This window comes from Leuciscus leuciscus (genome assembly GCF_965113295.1).
Source record: "Leuciscus leuciscus genome assembly, chromosome: 23".
NCBI lineage: Eukaryota > Metazoa > Chordata > Actinopteri > Cypriniformes > Leuciscidae > Leuciscus > Leuciscus leuciscus.
In genome coordinates, this window is record NC_138747.1 from 30,720,975 (window position 1) to 30,738,086 (window position 17,112).

At 40.3% G+C, this 17,112-nt stretch overlaps 1 protein-coding gene across 1 annotated transcript in view; it reads right to left on the reverse strand.

Annotated features, from left to right (window-relative positions):
• The window catches only part of lrp1aa (low density lipoprotein receptor-related protein 1Aa), a 223,070-nt gene that overhangs the window by 72,941 nt on the left and 133,017 nt on the right, over positions 1 to 17,112 (reverse strand). Inside the window, exons 35-45 of the mRNA XM_082156602.1 lie at positions 16,642 to 16,773; positions 16,243 to 16,377; positions 16,014 to 16,143; positions 15,802 to 15,928; positions 11,673 to 11,824; positions 11,343 to 11,467; positions 10,424 to 10,798; positions 4,218 to 4,407; positions 3,833 to 4,037; positions 2,022 to 2,214; positions 274 to 399 (exon numbers count right to left, since the gene is read on the reverse strand). Of these exons, the coding sequence (XP_082012728.1) occupies positions 274 to 399; positions 2,022 to 2,214; positions 3,833 to 4,037; positions 4,218 to 4,407; positions 10,424 to 10,798; positions 11,343 to 11,467; positions 11,673 to 11,824; positions 15,802 to 15,928; positions 16,014 to 16,143; positions 16,243 to 16,377; positions 16,642 to 16,773 (1,890 nt within the window). The remainder of the gene's footprint in view (positions 1 to 273; positions 400 to 2,021; positions 2,215 to 3,832; positions 4,038 to 4,217; positions 4,408 to 10,423; positions 10,799 to 11,342; positions 11,468 to 11,672; positions 11,825 to 15,801; positions 15,929 to 16,013; positions 16,144 to 16,242; positions 16,378 to 16,641; positions 16,774 to 17,112) is intronic.

A 17,112-nucleotide genomic window follows, 5' to 3' on the forward strand; every position in this document is an offset into this window, starting at 1 on the left:
GTTCAATAGAGGGACAGAAATCTCTCAGGTTTCATTGAAAATATCTTAATTTGTGTTTCGAAGATTAACAGAAGTCATATGGGTTTGGAATGACATATCACTGATCTTCCTAATTTACTTGTGTTTTTGAGCAGGGAAGTTCAGGCCCGTCTCTGTACGGGATTCTTTTCACCCTGATATCATCAGGTAACTGTGAACGGTTTGTTTTAATGACAGTAATGGCGTAAGCAGACGTCCAAAGTACGGAGTGTGTGCTTGTCCGCGGTCTCTCACCGATGCAGGTGTTGTCCTCCAGGAGTTTCCTCTCTCCACGACAGCTACAGTTCACCCGTCCATCGGATGAGAGCAGACACAGGTCCTGACAGCCGCCGTTATTCACCCGACAGGGCGAGAACTCACCTGCACACACACACGCACGCACGCACACACACACACAAACACACACACGCACACACAGACACACACGCACACACATACACAGACACACACGCACAACCACACACACACACAGGAATTTACCATCTTCAGAAGCTCTTGACATTGAGAGGTCACAAGAACATTATTATGCACCCCTTCATGAAACACACACACAGATACAAATACCCATTTAAAATTCACTGCCCATTTGCACACAGATTTACAGAAAACTGTTCGCTATTCACAGCACACACACGTAAACACTCAGTTCTCACAGTGGTGTGTAGATGGGGTTTCTGACCACACTTAAAGGGATACTCCACTTTAAAATGAAAATTCTGTCATCATATACTCACCCTCATGTTGTTTCAATCCTTTATGTATTTCTTTCTTCTGCTGAACAGAAAGGAAGATATTTAGAAGAATGTGAGTAACCACACAGTTTCTGGTACCATTGACTTCCATAGTAGGAAAAAATATACTATGGAAGTCAATGGTACCAGAAACTGTCTGGTTACTGACATTCTTCTAAATATCTTCCTTTCTGTTCAGCAGAAGAAAGAAATACATAAAGGATTGAAACAACATGAGGGTGAGTATATGATGACAGAATTTTCATTTTAAAGTGGAGTATCCCTTTAAAGGGACAGTTCACCCGAAAATCTAAATTCTGTCATCATCTACTCACCCTCAAGTTGTTCCGAACCTGTATGATGTTCTGCTGAACACAAAAGAAGAAATTTTAAAGGATGTTGGAAACCAGTCAATGGGGTCCATCAACTGTCTGCTTACCAACATCCTTTAAAATATCATATTTTGTGTTCAGCAGAACAAAGAATTTCATGTGTCTTATAATTTAGTTCTTCATGTCCATTTTATACAAACTCTGTGACTCTCAGTTAAAAAGCCTGTTCTCGCTACTGTACCTTTAAGACCTCTGTATGCAAATGACCTCTGTTATGAGTGGCTAACCCTCACATTCTGATGTAGTTCAGTTCACTGTTATTCAATAGGGCAGGTCTGCTTAATTCTTTAAATCTGTAAATATGTATGATTACATGATGATGAGCTCATAGTTATGATTTGGAAAGAGTCGACTGCAGTTTCATTTCATCGGATGTTCAGAAGACAGGACATCAGCATTATCCAGGATATGATGATTTTAAAGTAAACATGACAGAGTTTTCAGCCTGTTTTGATTTTACTTCATATTTCCAAGAAATACAGGGTATTTAATGGAAGAAATATTTTAGCTGATAACGTTTTCAAATCTATCATTATTTGCTATTTCTCAGTTTCGGTCCGGTTCACACTTTGGTTGGGTGGACAGTAAACAGGGGTCTTCAGAGATGTTGTTTTTGGGGGTTTGAGTGCTTGAGAATTGCTTCTATCACACTTCGAGAAGCATGATGATAGATATTGATTGTGTGTGATGGTGTCATTCCCCAGTGTTATAGAGTTCTTCTCGGTTCTGTGACAATCACTGATTACTTTTGGCACATAATTACGCGGTTGAGCTGACAGGACACTGTAAGGCAATCGCTCTCTCACACACTTGCTTTAAAGCACTCTTGACCACGCTGCCATTACGCTCGTTCACTCACAGCTATTTGTGTCGTTGGCCACAGCGACGATCCCCATTGGCTGTTGTGGGATGTCAGCTCTTAGCACCTTCATTTCTCCACCGACGTACTTGTCGGCTCTGAGGACGGCTCTGCGCACCCAGTCGGTCCAGAAGATGTGGTCACCGTACACGGCCAGGCCGAAGGGATGCACTGGCTCGTTCTTCAGAACCACCTACAGGAGTCACGACACATGCAGAGCAGAAGTCTTGACATTTTAAATGTTTTCCATTTTGAAGTTGAACACAAATAACAATTTTTGTTAGACAATTTATTGCCCCAGAAATTATTATATTTTAATTATCATTATTAATTATTATTTTAACATTTTAATACTAAATGGACTGATTCTTCTAAACTTTCTGACTGGAATTATGAAGTAGTCAGAAAAAAACAACCATTTAGGGCCTCAAAAGGGTAACACTTTACAATAAAGTCCCATTAGTTAATGCATTATTATAATATTAACTAACAATGTGCAACACATTTCCTGCAGTTATTCTTCTTTATTCTTCTTTTTAATGTTAGTTAATACAAATAAAATGTTCATTGATAGTTCATGTCAGCTCAGGTTCATTAAATAATATTAACAGATACTTAAAGTAACTTTTGAATTTTAATAATGTATTAGTAAATCTTGGAATTAATATTAACTAAGATTAATAATTGCAGAAGTATTTTTTTATTTTACAAATTAACAAATATTAACAAATGACACCTTTTTGTAAAGTGTTACCATTTTTTCTCAATTAAATTTTTTCTGGATTTTAATTCATTTTAATAATCAAAAAGCATGTCTAATCAATTGAATTCATAAAACTGAAATAGACAATATTGAGGTCAGCAAAAATTAAATTTTCAATGAACTGTACTAAATCAGTCACAGCAGAAAACTATTAGATATTACCATACTTCCCCAGATCATTGATTACGTTAAGAATTGAAAAGAAAAAATATATTACAAGTTTTCCTCAGAGTAAAACCCTTCAGGATAAAGATAGGAATAAAACAGGAGTGTGCTGTACTTAGGTGGAGATTTCTGACTCAAAACTCATGGTCTTTAAACTTATGTATTGTAATTGTAATCTACAGATGCAAAAAGATAAACAGCAATAAAATAAACACCTAAAAGTGTATTTTGGAGTTTATATAACAGCACGTTATGAGAAGCCAAATAGCCCAAGATCGGCCAGTGCATGAAAAACCAGTTTTTTACCTGTAGTGTCTTGCCTAACTTAAAGGGGTGATGAACTGAGAAATCACATTTTCCTTGAGCTTTTGACATATAAGAGGTCATCATACAATAAGAATATCCTTTTAGTTTCAGAACTGAAAACTTCCTTGTTAGTCCAATAAAAGCTTTTATTGACACCAGGCTCAGCGAACGACAGGTTTTTCAAAGTGGGGATCTATGAGGTCAAAGGGTGTCAAACCCCGCCTCCGCAGAAGAAGATCAACGCCTACTTCAACACTGCCTGTTTAGCCCCGCCCACCGATTCACGGATTACATGAAACTCATTATAAGATGCAAAACTGTTATCCAATCATAGCAGTGGGCGTTTACTTCCAAGTCTTCAATGCGGCACGCCCATAAAAACAGAGCGTTACAGGAGCTAGGCTCAAAACCAGGGTAGAAAGTAGCCTATTACTTATTCATTTTGATGTTTTTGAATGTAAAAACCAAGCGAACGTCATAAGTTGACCTCAGACAACAATATAAAAAAAAATTTAAAAGCCAGTTCATGACCCCTTTAAACAAAATTGGACACTCATGGGTGCAAGTTCCAACTTACATAACGGTGGGTGCCGTCATACTCGCAGCGCTCGATCTTATCAAGCGTAGCATCCGAGAAATAGAGCTTCTCCGCACGGTGGTCTATGGCGAGTCCATTAGGGGTGCGAATGTCACTGCCGATGATCACAAGGACATTGGCACCAGACAGCTGGGCACGCATGATGCTGGGAGACTGCTCGTTCCAGTTCGTCCAAAACATCAAGCTGGTGAACAGCAGAGGAATGGGAGTCAGTGACAAATGTTGAGTGCAATATTAACTTCATGTCTTCCTAATGCCATCCTGAATGCAACTAGACCCCCTTCCGAACGGGAACGGTTCATGAAAACTGTTTTGAATGTTGAAAGTTGTTGTGAAATGAAGAGAATGGACAGAAAAATCTCACTTCTGACATTCATCCAGGACGAATGCTCGAGGGTGGTCATCTCCTGACATGGTGACGACGACGTCCCGGTCGAAAGCCCCCCAGCGGCTCTGGTCTACAGTGTGACGGGTGATGGTGGACGTGGTGTAACTGGTCCAGTATAAAGCGTCCCAGGCTCTATGATACGCCAAGCCTTCCACTGACCCAACGTCTGCAGACAGAAAACATTGAAAGACATTTTAGCTGCTATATTATTGTAGAAAAAAATAGATAACATTGTCTTGGAATTTGTCTGATGGTTTAGGGCTGCTTGATTATGGCCAGAATCCTAATCACAATTACTTTGGTCAATATTGAGATGACAAACATCCAGGGTTTGAAATTAATTTGGCTACTAAATGTTTAAGTTACCGGCCATTCAGAACTTCTACTAACTCTCACGAGTGGAGTATTTGCACTAAATCTGTGCAGATTTGGCTTACACGAACTTCCCCAGCAAAGTGAGTAAACATAAGCAGAGAATGTCTAATAAGGGGAGAACTTCCACTCTCAGTAAACTTCCGGCTTCTGAACTGGTTGCAGATCCACTCTGGCTCCACATGAGGGCGCTCACAGGACGAGTGCAGAATGAATGGAGGTCTATGGCGCTATACCCCTCAAAATCCACTTTTCTCAGGATATCATTTTTTGTCTAGTAATTTGAATGTTGTATTCGAAAGGAGATGCAAAGAAATTACACATTGCTGGGTGTTCAATTTTTTAGAGTCACTTATTTGCTTTAAAACGTTTTTTAAAATGTCAATGACGTCATACACATCGTACGACCAGAGATACTGCTTTACGGCAATCCTTCAGTCACTTTGGTGCTTTCGCGCTCTGCACTTTCTTTTCTCTCGAGGCATCGACAACACAGCTGACACAGGTAAACACACAACACAGCTGACACAGGTAACTACACGTGCTAGAAGAGTTTTGGTTTTGTTGTTTTAAAAGACCACGCCGAAAATACACACACACACACACACACACACACACACACACACACACACACACACACACACACACACACACACACACACACACACACACACACACACACACACACACACACACACACACACACACACACACACACACAATGCCATCAAGCGGTATCTCTGGTCGTAATCAGTCCTTCACTGACCAATCAGCGTTCATTAGCAGAATGCTAGCGTGTTATGGGCAACAACAACTCAACCTGTAAGAAATCGAAAGGACATAAGTACTCCTTCATTCAACTTTCGACCTATAACCCATGTTGAACTTGCAAAACCTACAATCAAATCTGAGATTTCTCAACGGCAATCGGGTGAAAGAGACAAATTTAGCCGCCTAGCCCCATAGACTCCCATTCATTTTGCACTCATGGGCGATCGCCCCCAGTGGAACTCTGGAGGAACTACAACCAAAATTCGGGACAATAGGACTTAATAGGGAGTGGGTAGGCTCTCCGTAGACGGGCTCTGACATAAGTAACACGCCCGATTGGCTCGTGATTTGACAGAGTTACCCGCCACAGTCGATTTTTACCTGCATTTAGTGGGTGTTAATTTCAAACCCTGCAAACATCATTGTTGAAGTAAAAAAAACTTGTTAGAAGTGTAAGTAAAATGACATCAAACTGACTTAAATGTAGGGCTGGGAGAATAAAATCGTTTCACCTAATTATCGCGATCTTTTTAACGATTTTAAAATCGATTTTTTTTATTACAGAATCGATATTAATTCAAATTAAATTGCTTTATTTTTGCCCTTGCTTATAGATGAGGTTGACAGATGTTAGCCACTTTCGTTTCAACAAATGTGTCGTTTTCTTTGAGTGTTGAGTGACGTAATATAAGTGGACGCGTGAAAGCGTCGCGAGACTGAATGCTGAGAGAGAGAAGACAGTAGAGCTGCACGATTCATCTTTAAAAAACTGTGATCTCAATTCAAACACCCACGCGATCTTCCTCCATTTCGTCTGTCTATTAAACCTTTGACAAAATCATATTGCAACATTCAAATCTGTGTTGGCGCTGCCGCTGAAATCAGCTTTTGATAAAAACATGGTGCTTAAAATAACGCATTTATCGATTACATTGTAGTGACTGTTAAAAAATTTATTTGTTATTGAATCATCTATTAAAGAGAATGTAGTACTGTATGATGCTTCTAAAATAAGTCAGAAAAATGTGATGAATTGATTTTGTAAATATGACTCATCTTATACATGTACATGTCTGTATAAGTGTATGATTTAACTTTCCCCATGGTCTAGTGTTAATTCTTGTAGAATCGCAATTCTTAAAAAAAACACAATACATCGTGATAATATCGAATCAGGAGATAGGTGTATCGTCCCAGCCCTACTTAAATTAGTTGAATATTGCATAACTTAAAAAGTTGAAAATTGCTTAACTTATTTTAATGAGTTAAAGCAATGTTAAAACACGTTGTCATAACTTATTGATCATATAATTTTTTAATATAATGGTATGAATTATTTAGTTAATCATTGTAATTTGTATGTGTTTTAGTGTGTTATTACAGAATGGGCGCATTCATAACGCGACTTACCAAATTAATAACTCATCTGAGATTGAGTTTCTCACGGATAAATATATAGAATCATCTGACGAAAAGCTTCACATCCATGTGGAAATAACTCGTTAACCATCTATTTTGCACCACGTTTACAGGCAATATCCAAATATGCGTGTTAGTCATGATTAAATTATATCCAGACATAACAACCATGAAAAACAGGGGGAGGGGGGTTTGTTTGTTCAATCATTACCATGATTGGTCCAGAGACGCAAGAACTGACATGTGTTTTTTAATGCTAGATTTACTCCTGGCTTTAATTACATAACCGGTTCTTAGCCAGAGAAATGAAAACCACATGGTAAGAAAAAAGCATTTAGCCCTTAAAAAAAGACCAAAAGATTAAATATTGTAAATGCATCAAAGTGCATGAATTCTGATGAAATTAATTTTCTATATAACTCTGTCAGATGGTTACAATATTTGACGTACAACATTCCTGGATGATATTTCAACTATTTTTCATAGTCAGCAGTGAAATAGTATGAGTGCCTGAAAGCCCAGATTCATTTAGTACTTTACCCATTTCAATAAAACATTTATTACTACATAAGCTAAAGCATTCCTACATGTTGCAACTTACTATAAAAATATCCTGCCTTTAGAGAAAACTATGTTTGCAAGTAGAGGATTTGTCTTATGTATATTATTTGCTTTTCATAAACTTGTAATTGTTTTGGGTTTTATCCAGTTAGCTAAAGGTAAGATTGAGTCTTTTATTGAATTGACTGGAATTAACTAAATAAATGATTTTGGGATCCTCCATATACTGTTTAAATGTGCCACTAAAAAAGTCAAATCAAATGGATAATATACTTATAAAGGGCTAGACTCTACAAATGAATCTATAAAACTCAAACAATATTGTTCAAAACCACGTCTCTGCCTAAAATAAGAGTAACTAAAGCTAAAGGATAGAATGAATCTGGATTTGATTGTAGTTTCAGACGGACAAACTTTTTCACTTCAGCAAAAGGAAGCCAACATTCTTTAAGGAGGTATTTCGGTCGAGAGTTTGCAATTATCATAATTATCCTTCATTCATTTGGTGTTTGTGGCAACAGAAGAATAAACAGATACGCACATCTTTCTTTGCTCGATTCTCTTGCTGTGAAAGCCAAAAGTCTTATGAAAGAATGAGTTTATTGTGTTCTCACAAAGGAACAGTCCGTGACTCCAGACTTTCCCAGTCCTGTTTGATTGTGTGTCCGCCGGCTAGAGCAATGATTCAGTGTTTGACTTGTTCTTTCTCCAGCTGTGAGCTGCTAATGGAGAGTTGATGCTGCGATCAAAACAACATATCACACACAACACATGGACTTGCTTTGGGCTGAGCAAAATAACTATAGACAGGTTTCCATCCACTTTTTGGACCATTCTGTTATCAACAAAGTGAAAATGTGCAGCAACAGCAACAACAACAAATTTTGCGGTCTCCATCCAATTGGCCGTTTACAGATATATGGTGTGTGTACTGATGTCATCCGAATTGACGCATACGTTTTGGTGTATCGTAAAATAAGTCTGCCCTTGAGCATTTCCATATATAATTTTGTGTACATCTCAATTCCTGTATCTCCAAGATATCTCCAACTCTTTCTAAAATGGAGAGAATAATAAGACAATTGCAATTGACCATCTTACTATGTACTAATTTCACAAATAATTTAAAGTACCCCTATTTTGCATTTTCAGATATTACCTTTCATGTAGTGTGTGATATTGCTGTGAATGTAAAAGGTCTGCATTTAGTTATTGTCTCTCAAAAGTCAAGTCACCTTTATTTATATAGCGCTTAATACAATACAGATTGATTCAAAGCAGCAAAAGACTCTGAACGGCCTGAAACGAGTGGTCAGTAACTCCAGTCTCACTTCCTGCTGAATCTGCGTAGGTTTGTAACAGATTTGCATAATGCCAGTCTATGTTCTTCATTGGCTGCCGTGAACAATGTCTACTCTGACCCTCAAACACTGTAGTTTATCTGAGACTGGAAGAGTTTGGTTTGTGTTGTTCATGTGGAGAAGACGCTGTTTTCTGCTGACAAAGCAAATCCACTTTGATGAGATTGATATGGTAAAACCGACGCCATCGTTACTGTTCGTATCACTGAGTATCAAGAGCTGAGGAAGATCCAGATCTGAAATTCAGATATGATAATGAGCGTTTGGTTTCTGACACGGTCGACCAATCACAACAGACTGAGTTATCTGACCAATCAGAGCAGAGCAGCTCTCAGAGAGGCGGGGTTTAGAGAGACTGAATCCTTGATCGAACCGTTTCAGACACTGAGAGAATAGAGCTGATGCTCCAGTGGAGATTATGAGGAAATTAAGTGTTTTTTGAGCTGTGATGCTTATAAACCTGTTGTAGGAGACTCCAAAACAAAATCAGGAACCTTTAAAATAGCATTATAGGGGCACTAAATGTAAATAATATTTGGAGCCGTTACTCCTCTAGTGAACAGCATGTAACTGCCTTTATGCGACGAAGCTCAAAATGTAAGGGTCCATAAAAAAGCTTTTTATTTTTATTTCTCTATATCAGTGTCAGTGTTTCTGAACTCTCTGAAACGCCTCCATTGTAGTCTTGAGTTTCTTCCGGGAACGAACACGTCACAAGATTCCTCATTTAAATAATTCATACGCAGAATAAAGAGGCGGGGCCTGGTTGAGTTAGTTAGTAGTGTGTTAAACTGGTGGTTATGGTAAGGGGCGGGACATTTCCCAAACACACTCGAAGCGCTCGACCAATCACAACACACTGATCCAGCAGACCAATCAGAGCACAGTGTGCTTTTCAGAAGGAGGGGCTTCATAGAGACAGGAACTAACCTGGGGTGTGTTTCCCAAACAACGACATAACTCGCTGCTTAACTACCATAGTACGATGCGTCGTTGAACAAACCAACTAGCTAGTAGCGACTGTTTCCTGAAACCATATTGTCGCAAATTGGTCACTGAACCACGATGTCATGCAGGTGGTGGAGTAATAACTTCTTCTAATGAATCTGTTTGAGATCGAATTAATGCTATTTTGCTTTATTTCCAGATTCAATTGTAGGCTAATTAAAGTACATTCACACATGCGCACTCTTCAAAAACAACGCTTTAAATCTCTTGAAAAACGAAAAGATGTAAATTACATTTGTATGTATTCTAAATAAAAGATACAGATTGCACTGAATGTCGGCTTGCTTATTTTGCTCAAGATAAGGATTAATTAAGTCCACATGTCATGCAAACAAGAAACTCTGCTTCTAATCACAGGTTGAGAGCCGTCGCTCCAAACACACAACTCTGCGATGCTGTTTGCGAATGTTCGTTAGAACGATGGTTTTGGGAAACACAGACTCGTTGAACTGCTGATAATGACAGAACTTGCGAACATAGTTGGCTAACTTTGCTTTCGGGAAACACACCCCAGAGCGTTACTGACAGCCTGGGAAGAGAGGAGCTGCAACAATGGAGAATATGGGGAAAATAATCAACATTCAAGCATGAAAACCTATTCTAGTAGAGCCTAAAAACAACATCAAGACTTTGAAAAAGGGCATAAAAGGGCCTCTTTAAAGAAGATTATTTTAATTATTTGAAACTTACTCTCAACCACCGTCTTCCGATCTGACCCGTCGTCATTGATTTGTTGAATATTCCCAAAGTGGATGTCGCTGTAGAAGATCCGATTTGCTCCTTTTCCGCCTCCTCCGCGGTAATCGAAGGTTAGCGCGATGACGTTTTTCATGTGGTCGGGGTCTTCAAACGGTTTGATGGGTGCGTTGAGGTTATTTTCGTCTGATAAGTGCACACTCTTTAGTATGGTACGTTCTGAATACAGCAGGTATCCGTCGTAGTCACGGCAACTCTGACTGTCCTCGGCTAGCATTCCGTGAGCGCAAGCACACGTTCGCTGTGCATTTCCACGGAAAAGACAGAGTTGTTGGCAGCCACCGTTGTTGTTCTTGCAGACATTAGTTCCTGTGAAGAGATTTGTTTGAAACAATATAGAAATGCAATATAGAATATTAATATTCAATAATAATTTGCATATAATACTGTAGCATATTGCATGTTATTTAAAAACTTAAAGATAATACGATTTTTATTATTATATATTATTTTCAAGATTTACTTTTTAGTGGCAAATTATTTTTATTTTCAACATAAAATGAATTTCTTATAAAAACGTAAGGAAAGAAATATATGAAAGAATTTTCATTTGCAATTTTTCATGCATTTTTGAATTAAGTGCTAGATAGGTCAATATATTTTTCCATGACCTTGTCTTTGACCCTTTAGACACCAATTACACAAAATAACTTATAAGTGCAACGAAACTGCAATTTGGAACAATTTGGAACCAAGTGGAACATGGAACATGTGATAACCAGTCAGAATCAAGAATGTAGCAATGCAACGGTAAAACAAATAATAACATTCACATTCCTAACAATTCTGTACATGATAATTTATGTTGTGTTCCTGCACATTTCTGTTAAGAGCCAAGTCAGATAACACCCACCTTGCTGTCGTGCTCTGTTAAAAACCTTGATGTCTTTGAGTTGGACGCCGATGCCCGTCCTCAGACTCACTGAATCTGTTGCGTTGTCTTTACTGCCGCGCTTTATTGAACCATTCGCATGAGTCCTAAAAAAAGAAAAATACTTATCTGTTGGGACAAAGTTCAAAGGCTCTTTAAATAGGGTTAGCAAATAAAATAAAGTTATATCAAAAACTCAATAAATCCTGTAGATTAATCTTCATGTTGGCTCTGTGCAAAAACAATAAAGAGGAAGATGATTTCTGTGAGGAGGCATTAATGGGTGGAGGTGTACAAATATGGTGCACTGACCGGTCACTCCAGTATATGTAGCTCTCAAACACAGATACGGAGAACATGTCCATGTTGTTGCTGGACAGCACCACCTCTCTGTTCTCCCCCGTCTCCAAGTTAATGCGCTCGATCTTATCCGTACGTGCGTCACACCAGTACAGCATATCTTCCTATAGGACACATGGATAATGATCAGGACATTTACTGCATGTACAGTGTGTGTTATTGTGTTTACAGTGCATCTATATTGAGATTTCAGTAATTAAGAGGAAGTTGCTTTGGTCTAGACAGGATTATAGGCATGACTTCTCCATCATACACAAGACAATCCCAGAATAAAGGAAGAAAAAAATAAGTCAGCATTGCATGTATGCTTTGCAGAAAAGTGAAATAAAAAATCTCCTCAAGATGGTGGACAAAGTGAGAAAAAAAAAAAAGAAAAAAAAATTATTATACCCATTATTTTGCTTTGCTTTAAATGAGGGTTATTACATCCGGCCTCTCTTTTTTCTCCTCAGCCCCCCTCCCCCCCATCACCTCCTCAGAGCCTCCTCAGCTTAGATTGCCCTAGATTAGTTTATAGTCCGTCTGGCCTCCTCTCAGTGGGAGATTCGTTCTGCAGAGGCCTGCGCTGTGCTTAGGCAATACCTTGAGTTGTAGCCTCCTCGGATAACTGCCTCTAGGGTTGAGCTTAGACTCCTCTTGTTTTAGAGAGTCGTCCTGCTGAGTCCTTCGTTCCCCAGAACTCTAGTTATGTATTTTTTACCTGAGATGATTCTTTTTGTGAGTCTCTTTAGTGGTATTATCTGTTGGATAGATCAAACCTCCTCTTGCTAAGTAACCATTCTTAGAGCTCCATACAGACAGGAGTAATGGTGTGGTCTTAGGAGCCTCCTCTGTTGACTGTCTCTTTGGGGTTGAGTGTTGTTAGGCTTCCTCTCGTTATAGAGAGTCTCCGGACGGGAGCCTCCACTCTCCAGAGCTCCGTGCAACAGTGTTATCAATACACTGGCTCTTCGAAGTTTCTTAAGAAACGCTTTTGGCTAGAGGGTTGTAGGTCTCCTCTCTTTTAGAGAGTTGTTCTGGCTGAAACCTCGCTCTCAGAGCCTTGTTACACAGTAGCTTTGAGAGTCATAGGCTCTTTGGAGCTTCCTCTGGTCCTGTTTTAAAGAAACACTGATAGGCCTCCTCTTGTTTTAGAGAGTCGTTCTGTTAAGGCTTCGCTTGCAGAGCTCTGTGCTGACAGTTGCATTAGGAGTAGCCTCTTTTTGGAGCCTCTTCTGTTATCTGTCTTTTAGGTTTGAGTGTTATTAGGCTTCCTCTCATTTTAGAGAGTCATCCTGCTGTCTAAAAATTTGAATCTTTGGTAAAATGAGTCTCTGCGTTAGACTGTCTATGGAGCAACGAGTATGGTTAGGCCAAGAGAGTTGTTTGTGTTCAGGCCTCTGCTCCTTGAGCTCCGTTTTTAGTACTCCCCACATTTTTGAGGGTCATCATAGAGAGTGCTTTGCTTCTTAGAGCTCTGTGTCACAGGTGTCCTGTGCCTAATATGCTTAGGTTGAGTCTAAATAAGTACTCCCCTCACTTATGGCGCTTTTCCATTACCAGTACCAGCTCAACTCGACTCGACTCGCCTCGTCTCGGCTCGGCTCGCTTTTCGCTCCGTTTTCCATTGCAGATAGTACCTCCACAATAGTACCTGGTCGTCATAGCGACGTCGCAGGAAACTGCCGTGACTTAATCTTTTACACGAGACGCGCGAGATACACCCGCTACCCACAAACACAGGACAATGGAGGAAATCGAGTGTATGCTGTTTTTGTTTTTGTTGTTTTTTATTCAGGATACTCCGTCTGGCGCGTGCAATGATGACGCAGTGAATAGTGACGATTCTCTCTGACCAATCAGCAGTCTGCCTTGTTTTCACGTCACATTTTAGTATCGCCTCGGCTCGCCTCAGCTCGCTTAGAACCTCGCCGGCGGTGGTACGAAAAAAAGGACCTGGAAGCAGGTACAGGTACAACTTTTACACAGTGGAAAACCAAACAGAGCCGAGTCGAGTCGAGTCGAGCCGAGCCGAGGCGAGCTGGTACTGTGTAGTGGAAAAGCGCCATTAGAGGGTCATTATATTGAGTACTCTCCTCTCTAAAGCTTCATGCACATGCTTATGACAGTTCTCAAGTAGTAGGCTTTCTTTGTTGCCTCCTTGATAATCTGGCTTCTTGAATAAGCATATTTAGTACTCTCCTCATTTAGAGGGTCGTTATGCTGAGTACTTTGCTAATTGGGGCTATGTTCAGGAGTTAATCCAAGCTGGGAGGCTTTGTGTCAGCCTCCTTTAGTACTTTTGCTGCTAGAGTTAGGTTTGCTGAGTTGTTGGCCCTCTTTGGGCCTCCTTGACAAGCGGACTTCAGGTTGAGCTGGCTGAAATACAAGCGGCTCCTTAGACCTCTGTAGATCGGTATTAAGTTGTAGGGCTCTTCAGGAGCCTCCTTTATAACTGGCTCCAGAGCTTGGCCATTTCTCCCCTCGGTCGAGAGTGAAGCTAAATACAGTACTCTGCTCCTCTCGCTATGTCAGAGCGGTCCTTGTGGTCGAGTCTGTATAGTACTCCATTAATTTGAGAGGGGTTGTATACAGAGTACTTAGCTCCCCGGGGCTGGATAACGATAGGCCTTCCTATCGCCTCTTTATAAGCAAAATAGTATCAGGCTGAATGATTATTTGTGAGCCTCCTTGATAGACTTGCTTTAGTAGAGCTTGGTAGGTACACCCCTTATTGAGGGTCACTATGCAGAGTACTCAGCTTCCCCAGAGCTATTTTTAAGCTCTGCTTATCCAGAAAGGGGTTTCCAGGACCAACAGTGTCAATCCCCTCGCTTGAAGGTTCGTTATGTTGAGTCTTGCTCCCCAGGACGCCCATCTCTGGAATCCGATGTGTTGTGGTTATTGCCGTAATGCAAAACCTTCTCATTCGAGGCCTCTGATAGAGGGTTAAGTATAGAGATTCTGTTAAACAGAAAGGTTGTAGGCTGACAGGATTAAGATAGAACGAAGTCAGCCTCCCTAGTGGTTCTAGGGGTCCATGCTTGGGTCCCCTGAAAGTGACAGGCCAAGGTCCCTTTTTGTCTCTGGTCATATTCCCTTAGAGGAATTTTTTCCTAGGATAAATGATTACAAGCCTTTGAGCTCTGCCCTGGGTCAAGTCCTTCCATGTGACCTTGCGAGGTGAATGGTAAGATTGTACTTGCTCATTGAGGCATGTAGCTCAGGCAATGACCGTAGCGAGTAATTGTCAATGTGACAGCGAAATACTGGTGTGTACCTTCTGAGAATTTAACTCTGGCAGTTAGGCCTTTTGAGTTTTTATTCTTGTGCTTAGTCACAGCCAATCTGGCATACATTCCCCTCAGCATGACAGAGAGGACATTTGTTCCTTTATTAGTGTCCCAGGACACAGTGCAAGTTCCCATTCGAAAGGGAATGTCTCGGGTTACAAATGTAACCTTGGTTCCCTGAAAAGTGAAATGAGACATTCCAATGAGAGGTGCATCTCGTTTCCATGCTTCTGGACTGCCTGCATGGTCCCTTCAGATGAAGAAGTGGATGACATGTTCTCTAGGCGCCCTCTTTATATCTCACGGTTGCACTAGTAGTGACGTCATATGCTGTCGCCGGCCATTACAATTGTCACGTTTAAACATATGCTTCAGACACCGGTTGGGGTTAAGCTTTCCCCCATTAGCATCCTAGGACGCAGTGTCTTGTTCCCCTTCTCAGGGGACCGAGGTTACATTTGTAACTCGAGAATTAAAAACATTTTACATTCACCAGAGCACAAAAAACTGATGGTGCTCTTGCTTTTTCTTTTGAGGGTGTTTAGCACCCAAATACATAATGATATCTGTAAAACAGCAATAGGCCTACTTTATCTTATAGAAAACAGCAGTGAGGTTTTCAAACAATGAAGGCGCCCTAAATCAATTATTGACCAAATCAAACTATTCATGATTCAAAAATGTATGTTTCAAGATCAATGCATATGCACTGGCAGGATTTGCGATTGATGCAATGAGTGAATCGTTACACCGCCTAGTCCTTAGTTTAAAACAACTGTGTTATAAAGACATGAATGTGTCATATGCACCTGATAGTCAACGGATATGCCGTTGGGCCAGCTAATGCTGACGTTCACCAGCACGGCTCGATTTGATCCGTCCAGACGAGATCTTTCTATACGTGGATACTGACCCCACTCCGTCCAAAACAGATACCTGCACACACACAACCACCAATGCTTCATTCATGCAGCAGAAACTCACAATAAAAGACAGGAAGTCAGGGTCACGCATATCTTACCCTTTCTCAGGATGCACAGTAATGGCCCGAGGTTTGTCCAGTCCTTGGGAGATGACCACATATCGAAACGAGCCGTTTAATCTGGCCACCTCAATCACATCAAAGCCCTGGTCCGTCCAATAGATGTTGCCTACAGCACACAGCAGACAGGAACAAGGTCAATTTATGGATCAGTATTGTAATAATGCTCTGAATGCATGTGAAAGTGTCAAAAGTGCTTAAAACGCACCGGCGATCCAGTCGACAGCGATGCCCTCCACGCGCCCGATGCCGTTAGTAATGACGTCCTCTCTCCACGTTTGATCTCTCTTGGCTCTGCTAATGGTGCTCAAACCCATGTCAACCCAGTAGATGGTGTCATTATCTACATGACAATAGAAAGAACATGCACATGAATTATAGTGCATCCCAATAGAGCATTATGGATGTGCAGCCGATAAATCTGTGGCAACTGCGTGATGCGATCATGTCAATATGGATCAAAATCTCTGAGGAATTTTCCCCTTGCTGAATCTCTGCCACGGAGAAGCCGATGTGAAGGCAAAAAAGGGTCCAACCCAAGGTGTACCAAATAATGTGGCCGTAGAGTGTAAATCTGAAAACATAAATCAGGAGTGTTGAGACTCACCGGCATGAAAATCAATCCCGACGGCGAGTGAAGTGCCTGAAACCGGTACCAGGGCATCGGACTTGTCTGCAGGGTCCAGTGGGATTCCTCTAATGCCCTCATGAACAGAGTACAGCAGGAATGACCCCACACCTGAAATCAACACACAGATTCTTCCACTACAGACAGTGTCATGTCCACAGGTTTGTGCTTATTAAGGGATTTTAATTCTTTAGAATGCCTTCCTTTATAATTTTTTTGCTACTTTTCAGATTCCTTCCTGCACAGATTATGTTGTTTTACACTTGTTTTCCCCTCTAAGACTAATCCTAATATTCAAAGGTGTTCAAAAGTTTGTTCAAAAAGTATTTTCTGCTCACAAAGTCTGCATTTATTTGATCAAAAATACAGTAAAAACAGAAATACTATGAAATATTATTACAATTAAAAATTAAATAAATTATATGTAATTTATTTATGTGATCAAAAGCT